General features: G+C 53.1%; 3 protein-coding genes across 3 annotated transcripts; 1 reads left to right on the top strand and 2 right to left on the bottom strand.

Annotated features, from left to right (window-relative positions):
- Nucleotides 1-187: 187 nt before the first annotated feature.
- Nucleotides 188-1,105, bottom strand: KD926_009245 (DNA 5'-adenosine monophosphate hydrolase; the record flags this gene model as incomplete). Its single annotated transcript, XM_053101862.1, has 1 exon — nt 188-1,105. The coding sequence occupies one exon, from the start codon at nt 1,103-1,105 to the stop codon at nt 188-190; it is 918 nt and encodes a 305-aa protein (XP_052954633.1).
- Nucleotides 1,106-1,395: 290 nt separating this feature from the next.
- On the top strand, nt 1,396-5,638 carry KD926_009244 (RNA helicase; the record flags this gene model as incomplete). Its single annotated transcript, XM_053101861.1, has 2 exons — nt 1,396-1,653; nt 1,736-5,638. 2 exons carry the CDS (start codon nt 1,396-1,398, stop codon nt 5,636-5,638), a joined length of 4,161 nt encoding a protein of 1,386 aa, XP_052954632.1.
- A 1,009-nt stretch (nt 5,639-6,647) lies between these two features.
- KD926_009243 (cyclin family protein) lies at nt 6,648-8,834 on the bottom strand (the record flags this gene model as incomplete). Its single annotated transcript, XM_053101860.1, has 4 exons — nt 6,648-6,902; nt 6,958-7,497; nt 7,560-8,624; nt 8,823-8,834. 4 exons carry the CDS (start codon nt 8,832-8,834, stop codon nt 6,648-6,650), a joined length of 1,872 nt encoding a protein of 623 aa, XP_052954631.1.
- Between the last annotated feature and the right edge of the window lie 2,771 nt (nt 8,835-11,605).

Here is an 11,605-nt window from a genome sequence, read left to right as displayed (position 1 = left end):
TGTATAGTTACGGCAAATTCAACCGAATCAGTGTAGCTCTTAGAACACTTATTCCTACGATCCTATGCAAATATATACACAATCACTCGGTTGACGAGTAGTCTTCAATGCACAGTGATTGAGTGTAGGTAGTAACTAGAGTAAATCGCTAGAACGTGGTCATATCTCTACTCTCCACGTCTCGCACCTATAGTCCTCTCCACTCGTTGAATTCCTTCTCCAAGTGCTTTTTCAACTCGGTGAATTTGTTCCCAAAATCACGGCCACAACGCCAGCATTTAAATGCGTACCTGAGATAGCCCTTTCGATCCGGATCTCTTCTGACATCATCCCGCGCCAGAGGAAAATCCTCAACGTCAACGAGAAACGGCGTGGCGAAGCTATTGTAATGCTTCCTATGCTTCATGCGATCGCTGAACAGATCCACAGAGATAATATGGATATGTAAATGGTTCATGGACGGATGCGCATGGATCCCGCACATGATTTCCTGCTCCCAGTTGCGTCCCGGCGGCAGCTTCTCCGGCGGCGGATCCGCATCCAGCGCATCCAGTCGCTTCTTATCCTGCGCCGAATACTTCCCATGTAAGCGTCTGAGCTCACCCGCAGCCAACGTGCGAATCTTCTTCGTCTCCGCCTTCACTTTATCCAGGAACACGGGGTCTTCGAAAGCGTCGAACGGATGTAGGCGGGTCTTCGCGGGATCACGGGGGAGGAGAAGTAAGTGGAGGGTGGATTTGGGGTAGAGGTCATGGATGACGACGAAGTCCTCGTTGTAGTATACGACGACGTTGGAGGGGTATGACTCCGGCCTGGCGATGTAGGCGCCCAGAGCATCCCGCGGCCCACCGACGGCTCTCTTGTCGCGTGATTCTCGATCGCTCGTGTGTTTCGGTTGTTTGGGTTTGGGAGCAAGGAGCTCTGCGACTGGACCAGCATAGGTGTTAGTTCGCGCTCGTCGCGACGGGGTGGGGAAGGGAAGGAGTTGGATGGATGAATGAAGCGTACAGGCGTCTCGCTTTGCGGTCTTCCCTTCTTGGGTCCCCGACTCAGGATTAGCGCTATCCATGCCCACAGTGGGCGAATTCTTCTTTTTGGGGGACATGACGAAGGGCGGATTGGCGAGTGGTCATGGCTGGGATCTGTGGAGGAGAAGAAAAAGAAGAAGGAAGGAGAGAATGCGCAGGTTGGAGAATGCGGGCGGCCGACGACCTTTCCTGATCGGCTCCCCGCAGCCCTACCTTAAGGAATTCTCCGTAGTTGATTAAGTGCGGGACAGCCCAACTCGCCTCCTAGCACCTTTTCCTTCCTCTTTATAGTCATTACCCTCCACGACAAGCTCGGTAACTGACTCCACGGGCGTCTGTTTCAGTATATTTGTCGGTCGGAAAGAGAATGGGCCCAAAGAAAAAGGCCGACGCCCGTGGAGGTGCCCCCAAACCGGGGACGAAGCAAGCCAAAGCGGCCGCCGAGCGATCAGCGGAGGCCGCAAAGGCCGCAAAGGCCGCAAAGGCGCCTCCTGCGACGGACGAGCCGAAGAAACCCTCCGTCAAGGAAGTCATTGGCGGTGCATCATGGACGGGCAAGTTGCCGGTCAATATGCTCTCCGAGCACTGCCAGAAGCAGAAGTGGGAAAAGCCTGAGTATACGATGGTGAGTGGCAGCCGACGCCGTTGACACGACTCCCACCCGTCGCGCAAATATATCTTGAGCTAATCGGTCATCGGTGAAATAGGCAAAAACTCCAGAAGGATATATATCATCGGTCATCTTGAAGCGTGTCGATCTTAAGACCCGGGAAACGACCGTTCTTCCTCCCATGAAACCACCTCCGTCCCACAAACATCTGACGGCGCAAGCTACTGCGCTGGAAGCTCGCCATTTCGCCGCGGCGTATGCGTTGTTTCGAGTGTGCAACATGAAGAACTTACATATGATGCTTCCGCCGGCATACAAGAAGCTCTGGAAAGAGGATTTCTCGCAAATAAAAGCCGCAGACAGTAAAGAAGGCAAAGGCTGGATGTACGAGGCCGATCCTTTCCTGGCCAAACAAGAACGAGAGAGTGCCGCGGCAGACCTCGAGAAGAAGCGCAAAGAGCGAGAGAAAACCAAGGCGAAAGAAGCTAACAACAAGACGGTCGATTTGGGGCTGGGATCGGGATCCGGTGGTGAAAATAAAGGGAAGAGAATCTGGTCGCAAGCTCCGAAAGTGGACATGGGAAACAGGGTTCGTCGAGATATCGAAGGCTTGTTGCGCCAACATACTATCTGGAATCCCTACAATGTGCGGATTCCGGAGAACGAGCGCAAAGCCATGATCGACGAGTTCGCGCGTTTAGGATTCCGACGCAGCCACGTTGAAGAGGCTGCCGCCGCCTGCAAAGACCGCGAAGAAGTCCTCGAGTGGCTTCTGATCTACGTTCCGGAGGATGACCTGCCTTCCTGGTGTCTACCAGAGAGGTATTCTGCCGGCGTGAGTCTCGCGAGCGATGACCTTGCAAAAGAGGCCAAGATCAAACGGCTCTCTGCTGTCGGCTACCCTGCCGACCTTTGCTCGCGCATCCTAGACAGCAAGCAAGGCGACGAGCTTGCGGCCGCAGAGTTTCTACAGGGTACTCTGGTACATGGGGAGAGTGCCTCTACCGACTCAACATCCGTCGAGGATGCTGAGGATGCCTGGACCGAAGAGCAAGAGACCCTGGAAGCCATCTTCGGGGAGCGCTACCGTCGCATCTCACCCAAGGTCTGCGAGATACAGGGTGAATCGCCAAGCGCTCTAGAAAACATCTCATTTCGCTTCCAGAAACCCTCCGGTCATTATCCGTCAGCAGTGCCGATCATTTTACTCCAGACCAAAGATATCCCGGCTTACATCCGCCTGAGTGCTATCCGTCAGGTTGTCCAATACTCCGAGGAAAACTTCTTGGGTGAACCAATGATATATGATATATTAGACTGGCTTGAGGTCAACTTCCCTGCAGTCATGGATAATCCAGGCAAACTACGAGACATTGCCACAATCACGGCGGCTCCGTCAGTTTCAACGTCTACCGTGGAAATGCCTGTTCGTCAGTCGCGCAGAAAGGCCACGGAGATCACATGGCAAGCAGGGTCACCGCAGAGTCTTTCTATTCGCGAGGCATGGGAGGCTAAGCAGTTAACTAAAGCCCAGCAGGATATGATGCAGAAGCGAGAAGCACTTCCTGCGTGGAATATTCAGGATGCCATTGTCCGGGCCGTCAACAAGAATCAAGTCACCATCATCTCTGGTGAAACAGGAAGTGGTAAGAGTACTCAGTCGGTGCAATTCGTGTTGGATGATATGATCCAGCACAACTTGGGTGGAATTGCGAACATAATCTGCACGCAACCACGAAGGATCTCTGCCCTCGGCCTTGCAGACCGAGTCAGCGACGAGCGATGCACATCTGTCGGCGAGGAAGTCGGATACATCATTCGCGGTGACTCCAAGGTCAAGTCCGGCGTCACGAGGGTTACATTCGTTACCACCGGTGTTTTGCTCCGTCGCATACAATCCGGCAGTGGCGCCGATGGCAATGTCGCCAGCTCTCTCGCGGACGTCACTCACGTTGTGGTTGATGAGGTCCACGAGCGGAGTCTTGATACCGACTTCCTCCTGGCTCTCCTGAGAGACATTCTCCGTTTCCGCAAGGACATCAAGGTTATCCTTATGAGTGCAACGCTTGACGCCAACATCTTCATTAATTACTTTGGTGGCCGTGACCGTGTTGGTCTGGTGAACATTCCTGGACGGACATTCCCTGTGGATGACTACTATCTGGACGACATAGTCCGCGACACTGGGTTTTCGCCGGAGTTTTCTGAACGGGACTTCGACGAGGATCCAGCCTCGTCACAGGGCGACGAGTCGCTCGGCAAACTTCTTCGCAGTGTCGGCATGGGAATTAACTACGAGCTAATTGCCTCAACGGTTCGTTACATTGATGCGATGCTAGGTGATCAGCCGGGAGGCGTGTTGATCTTCTTACCCGGTACTATGGAAATTGAACGATGTCTGAACGCCGTGAGGAGGATCCCCAATGCCCATCCACTGCCCTTGCATGCATCTCTCCTGCCAAATGAGCAACGGCGTGTCTTCCTCAGTCCGCCAAAGGGTAAGCGAAAGGTCATCGCAGCAACCAACGTCGCCGAAACCTCCATCACCATCGAGGATATCGTCGCTGTCATCGATACTGGCCGCGTCAAGGAAACGAGCTACGATCCCAAAGACAACATGGTCCGACTCCAGGAAGTGTGGGCCTCCCAGGCCGCATGCAAGCAGCGGCGTGGACGTGCCGGTCGTGTCAGGGCTGGAACGTGCTACAAACTCTACACGCGCAAGGCCGAAGCCAGCATGGCAGCTCGGCCGGACCCTGAAATCCGCCGCGTGCCACTCGAGCAGCTCTGCCTGTCCGTCAAATCCATGCAAGGAGTGGACGACGTCGCCACGTTCTTAGCCAACACCATCACGCCACCGGAAAGTATAGCCGTTGAAGGAGCCCTAAGCTTCCTGCACCGTGTGGGTGCACTTGACCACGACCGACTCACAGCCCTCGGACGGTACCTCTCCATGATCCCGGCCGATTTACGATGCGCCAAACTGATGGTCTACGGCTCCCTCTTCGCCTGTATCGATCCCTGTATCACCATCTCCGCTATCCTCACCGTCAAGAGCCCCTTCGTCTCCCCTCGTGACCGCCGCGAAGAGGCCGATTCCGCACGATCCTCCTTCTCCAAGGGCGACGGAGACCTTCTCACCGATCTAACGGCCTACCAGCAATGGTCCGAGCGAGTCAAGGCTCATGGATACTGGCAGACGCAGTCCTGGTGCGGCGACAACTTCCTCTCGCACCAAACCCTCCGCGACATCTCGTCCAACAAAGCCCAATTCCTCACCTCGCTGAAAGATGCCGGCCTCCTGCCCGTCGAGTACTCGGACTCCTCCAACTCCAGCACCGATCCCCGCTGGAACCGCAACACCGGGAACCGGGCTCTCCTGCGCGCCTTGGTCGCCGGGGCCTTCCAGCCCCAGATCGCGCAGATCTCCTTCCCCGACAAGAAGTTCGCCAGCTCCGTCACCGGAACTGTCGAGATCGACCCGGACGCCCGCACCATCAAGTACTTCAACCAGGAGAACGGTCGCGTCTTCATCCACCCCAGCTCGCTCCTCTTCTCGGCTCAGAGTTACCCCGGCGCGGCCGCATACCTCAGCTACTTCACCAAGATGGCTACCAGCAAGGTCTTCATCCGTGATTTGACCCGTCAGTTCTCCTCCCCCAAAACCACCCATTATCACCAAAATAATACCCTACCTACTTACCTTCCAACTAACACAACTGTACAAATAATAGCTTTCAACGCCTACTCCCTTCTCCTCTTCTGCGGCTCCATCTCCCTTGACACAATGGGCCGAGGTCTCGTCGTCGACGGCTGGCTCCGACTCCGCGGCTGGGCTCGCCTCGGCGTCCTCGTCTCCCGACTCCGCATGATGCTAGACGAGATAATCGCGTCGAAAATCGATAACCCGAATGAGGGCAATGGTAACTCCTCGGCCACGGCGAACCAGGTGATCGAGGTGGTTAAAAGGTTGATTGAGTTTAATGGGTTGGATCAATGAGTCAATGAGTTCAATTTGAATATTGAATCTTTTTGGTTGAGCGTGTTGCGTGAATCGCTCTTCGGATATATATCAAAATAGATAGATAGAAGAGGATTTTTGGTTCGTTAGAAAAGTTGGCTTATGATCGAAATGATTGCTTTTGATTAGTTGTTCTTGGAAAATGAAGTATTCAAAAGAGGCTTGGATAGTAAATACCACGAGGCTTCTATGGCCTGTCCTGTTTGCTCTTAATATCAATGATAGGACTGGCTGAGCGGTCCATGTAAGCGTCGGGCTTTTCAAAGCTTGAGCATTGCCCCATCGTACCAAGGAATATATAGCCGGATATCTTAGCACAACAATATTATAGTCGTTGAACCCTTACGCTTAGAAAAACAGCTGGAGATAAATGAATCCAATTCGACTAGTGTATGCGCCATAATCCTGGACATTAACCCATGATAAACAAAGAAAATACGGGCCAAAAAGAGCAAAGAGAACGACGGGCAAAGACTAAAAGAACAAAGGAAAGAAAACCTCGAAGAGTCGTCGAATCGACATTGATCGCATGAGACGAAAATCAACACACCGGGGGACGTGCAAGTCATGACACTTGGGCAGATGGTAAGAAAATATCACATACAAAAGAAACGAAGAAAGGGTATGACAAGACGAGAAAAGAAAAGCAAAGAAAATTAAAAGAAAAAGAAAAAGCAAGTCCATCATCCCAATAACTCCCCAGACCCGGATTGATTGCATGCATGCATGGCTTTCATGTCATCCGATTTCATTAAGTAGATTCGAAAAAGAAAAGAAAAGAAAAAAACTCCACCCATTCGAAACCCGGTTTCTCCGATCTTGTCGCCTTGTGTTGTTTTGTTGGCGTCATATTGTATCCCAAACGCGTGTAAAGGAAAGAGGTGAATGTAAATGCAGGTGCGAACTCATAAAACGCGTCAAACGACGAAATGAAAATAAGGAAAGTCGTGATAAAAGTCGATGATGAATAAAGTGTAGGCAGAGAGCCTTAAGCACGCTTCCAATAGTCAGAGTGTTGGCTGCGATCGAAGATGGAGCTATCCTGAGAGGTTTCAGGCAGTCGGAATCCCTTGCGCATCTCAGCTTCGGCGAAGAGAGAAGCACGCTTGAATTTCCTGTCCGCGTATTTGTCATAGATGGCCGCATGGTGCTTACGAGGAATCTCGCAGCATTCCATCATGAGCGATATAAGCGGAAGCAGCTGGGAATACGTATAACCTGCATAGTGGATATGGGCGGCAGACTGTCATCGTTAGAACATCTGAAGGCAGGGAAAAAGGTGCAGGACAAGAACATACCCATGATCCCTTTCTAAGCATCATTCTGGCGAGGCAATGGGCACCGGCAGCGACAAAGCTAGGGGGGCTGCCCACGAAGCGTTCATCCATGATGGTGATCTCCAGGAAGTACTTGGCGAGAGTTCGAGTCTCCAAGTCATAGTCGTCGGCCTTGCTGACCTTGCGCAAGAAGCTCATGGGGCCGGGCCATCCGAGTTCAAACTGCAACATGCTCAGCATGAAGCGTTCGGCCTTAAGGATCTCATCGGCCGTATAGCCTCCGTCAACCATGTAGACGATCTCGCCCACGGAGGGACAGTTGATCTCCTCGTACTTGGCAGCGATGAAGATCGCCGTGGCGCCCACAAGCTGCAGCTTGCCCAATGAGACAATCTTGCACGAGAGGAAGCGATCGATGTAGTTGACACACAAGAAAAGCGTCTCCGGAAGCAGGCCGAAGCGGTGGTGGACCTGCACAAGCCAATCCATCAGCACCGAGCGCATTGACCACTGGATCTCGGCCTGGTTATCCATGTAGTGAGCATTTGGTAGCATTTTAATCTGGTAACGCAGGATACATTAGTCACGGCATACGATAAGATGGGCGCTCTCGAAACACTTACCTCCTGCTCCTTCATGTAATCGAAGATGTCTTCGTTGTAGTCAGCCACCATGTTGGTATCCCAAAGCTCTTCTTCAATGTCCTCCTGTGTTCGACTTTCTTCGACGATCTGCTTTGCGCGGGCCAGCTCTCGCCTGACCTTCTGTGTAAAGCGAGGGAAAAGCATGGCCGTGGTTGCGCCAGTCGTGTTATCCCCGCGAGAACGATATGAACGAGCTGTAATGTATCCATCATCCTCCTCGTTCTCGTCATCTTCTTCATCCCAATATTCCTCGGGCTCCGACTGGAAGGCGACGTGTTCAACACTATCGCGAGGCTTCGCGACGCGGTCCAATTTGGTGGCGGCTGCGTGGGATTCTTCGGTCTTGCTGATGTGTTTGACGCCCTGGATCTTGCAGTCATCATCGTTGACCTTCGATACATCATCCTCTTCCTCGGGAAGATCGGAAAGAGCAATGGATGGATCCAGCTCATCCGAAAGCGGCTCTTCCAATTCATCTTTCGATGCAACCTCTTCCTCCTGGGCGTCTAACTGAGAAGGCGCCGTCGGCGCGTGTTTCGCTTCGTTTGATTCGCTTTTGGTTTCCTTGGATGTAAGTGTTTTCTTCTCTGCTAGGGGCTCCGAGGGGTCTTTAAAGATGGTTCCTCGCTTGTTGAGGGTCTTGCGGGCGTTGGCGGTCTGTTGCGAGACTCCCAGCTGCTTCGCGGAGGGCTCGAGGGGCTTAGGGTTGGACGCGTTGTTCAACAGGCCCTTCAGTCCGCTCACGGGCTTGGGACGCTGGGCGGGCTGAGAGAGCGCGGCCTGCTTCTTCTCCACAATCACCGCCGATGGCTTCTCCGATACCTTCAGTTGTTTCTTGCCTGCAAGAGAGGCATCGTCTCGGCTGCCTTGCACCAAGTTCGCGGTGTTGCTCACGTCTCCAAAGGCAGCTCTCCTAGGAGCGTTCTTGGGCCCGCCATTCTGGAACATGGTCGACAGGGCGGGGGTGGACTTGTTTTTCTGGTGAACGGTCTTGCCGGTGGCGAGAGGAAGGGGGGCATTTTCGTCTCCGCGGACGCGAATTCGCTGGGGCTGTCATTGGTTATGCTCAATCAGTTTACAGTCATACAACATGTAGTTGCGAGCGCAGCAGGTACAGGTGAGAAAAGACGGATATGTGGCGCGTCGAAATTTCCCGACCTACAGACGGGCCTCGTCTCTAGCGACAGACCAGATGCAGGGCGAGGAGGGGAACGATGCAATAAAAAAAGAGAGCAAACATACCTTTGCGTCCATACTGGCACCAGAGGGAGGTTGAAGCCTTCACCGGACCGCGTGTGGGGAGGGTTGGGGGAGAGCTGGTCGATTGTTTACCTCTTCGCAGGAGTTCTCCGTCGAGCTAAACTTATACTAAAACCAGCCCCAAACAAACAACAAAACCCGTGCCAAGAGAATTCTTGTAGGACGGCGACGCAGGGATTGTCGAGAGGGATCCGAACCACGACGGAAAGAAATCGACGCAGCGTAGATACACGAGAGCAACGGGAGTTGTTGAGACAGGCTGGACGAGAGGGAGGAAAGTAAAAAAGAGAACGAGGGAGCAGCAAAAGACGATGACCGAGCAACAACAGTGCCTGAGGGAACTGGCAACCGCCCCGTCTCACTGGTGATGGCCGCATTGCCCAATCCGGTTACTTCCTTACTTGGTTACCGTCAACAACGGACTGCCGCTAAGCCCCTTCCGGTCCGCCCGCGGAATGCTTATGTCAGGCCATGTTTGTCTCGTTTGCACTGGCCTTGGCCCATGACATCATCCGTCGCGTCTTCTCCCGCCGAGCGTAAAGAGCTTCATCACGAGAATATCGATTAAAATGGTGTTTAATTCGATGGAAAAAAGAGCACAATAATTCTGACATACATGCGACATATCCCTATATCCAAATGTCCTCCCCCGACCCTTGAATGAAGCGTTGGCAGGATGCAACCTGTCCAGGGTACTTTACGCGCCGCCCGACACGGGGGCAGCGCCCATTAAACGCGAGAACACGTGACCGTCCGTCGCCGGCTTCGCTGCGTCGTTCGCCGCGGGATTCGAGACCGTCGACACTTCTGGCACCTGCTCATCCACGCATCTTGGCCTTCTCATCCGACCGACTTTCTCCCGTCAGTCTAATTATGCATCAGATTGAGTTTAAGGACAACGGTTGATGGTAGACAATCGCCGAAATGCAGTGACCCGGCATCGACCCCGATCAGCAATTCTGCGCAAGGAAGCCGTCCGGTTTTATATCAAGAGGCGAGAAAGAAGGTGGGCAATTATGCGCTGGACAGACGGATTGGATTGGATTCTTTCACGTCGCCTTCTCCGCTCGCGTAAGGGAAAAAAGCCACCCAGGAAGCCCGATCCCCAATGTGGGACGCGGATCGGGCGGTACCTCAGATGAGGCGTGATATCCACAATTCACACAACTTGGTCATTCCCGGACTGAAAAATTGGACCGTCGCCCGTTTAATTCATCGCATGACTTACAAGTTACAAGTTACAAGTTACCACTCATCCGCTCGCAAGGTCCCGGAGACTTTGGGAACGGCGGGTTCGGCGACGACCAAAACAAGCGAACGGGGGGGCGAGGGCCATGGTTGAAAGGGAAAGGAAAGAGTCGGAAAGAATGACACCAATACGAGGGCGGACCGTAGTCAATGGTAAGAAATAAAGGCAGTAAATATATCAACAATAAGAAACAACGTCGCAAACTTTCGGTGTGCGGCCTCAATCGACGACTGCTCCAAAAAAAATGCCCCGCCCAAAGGTCCCCGATGAGGATGATTTGATTTCCTGCCTCTCATTTTCGCTCATTCGCTTATTCTGTATTCTTTTCTTCTTTACCGTTCTTTGTATTCGGCTTGGAGCTATCATGTCCAAAGCCATTACATATGATGTATCTCGGCCTGAGGAACTGAAGGGAACAAGAGTCCCTTGTCGGGTCAAATTGCAAACGCATCTCTCCCCCACCCGGCTAACGGCATCGTTGCGCCAGCTGGTTCGCCTGCCCAGAGACCCTTTCCCTCCGTCGCTTTTTCTTTGCTTTTCCTTCGTTCGCAATCTAGAATCGATGCGACGGCGTTGTCCGTCTCAGATGATGGATGCGACGCTTCCCTTTCCTTCTTTTTACCTTCTGGGGACCCCGGGAAAAGATCGAGGGTCAGCGCGCACGTCGCTGACCAAGATGCGATAGGCGCCGACCCGACCAGGGAAGAGAAAATAGTAGCAAAATAGAGTCGAGTAAGGTGTAGGATGATCCGCCCCGAAGGTGATCCTTACGTAGTCCGAGGGAGGGGTAAACGAACGAGTCTGGACAGGCGCAGATCATGAAACGAGGCAATTGGGCGCGGTCGCTGGCTTGGCTAGTTCTCGCCGATTGCGATGCATGTCTCTGTTGATTCGAATGATCAGGACTTCTTCTTTGCAACCGGTTTGCACGGAAGTTGCATTTCCTCTTCGTTTCGACAGCGTCGCCGGACTCGAGTCATCCGCGGTCCCGTTTGTCCGCCGTCGCTGCCACTTCTCGATCTCTCGGGAAAAGGAATATATACACAGGAAGAGGCCCGACGGTCACCATGACCAGGGTAGCATCCTGAACTAGCATAATAGACCTCTTTTGATATCCACCGGTCTGGACGGTTTCGTACGGGACGATGGCGGCCTGACGGCACGGGCATCCCATGGATGACTTGGCTGGAACCTGGTCGCAATCCTACTTTGACTCTTCTTACTCGTACTCTGATGGATGCTACATATGTCCATTCGTCGCTACACTGGCCCGGCCGCATGGAAGAAATCAAAGAAGAACTGGGAGCGACGATGACGGAATGGATTAGTTAGCTGCCCGGGATGTGATCGGGTCATTCGACGTGGCCGCGCTGAGGATGTGCCATTTTAGTCCGCCACTTCTTGCGCTCGCAGCGAATCATCCCGGTGCGAGGTGTGAAATGTGTTTGGGACCTGCTCTTCCTCATGGGAAGCGTCCGGTAGGATAGAATTGTCTTGAATCCTCCTCGGTCGCTTC

This window comes from Aspergillus affinis (genome assembly GCF_023601865.1).
Source record: "Aspergillus affinis strain CMG 70 chromosome Unknown NODE_65_length_189793_cov_85_416649, whole genome shotgun sequence".
Lineage (NCBI taxonomy): Eukaryota > Fungi > Ascomycota > Eurotiomycetes > Eurotiales > Aspergillaceae > Aspergillus > Aspergillus affinis.
Note: the sequence above shows the minus strand (reverse complement) of the source record. Positions and strands in the feature narration are given on the sequence as shown.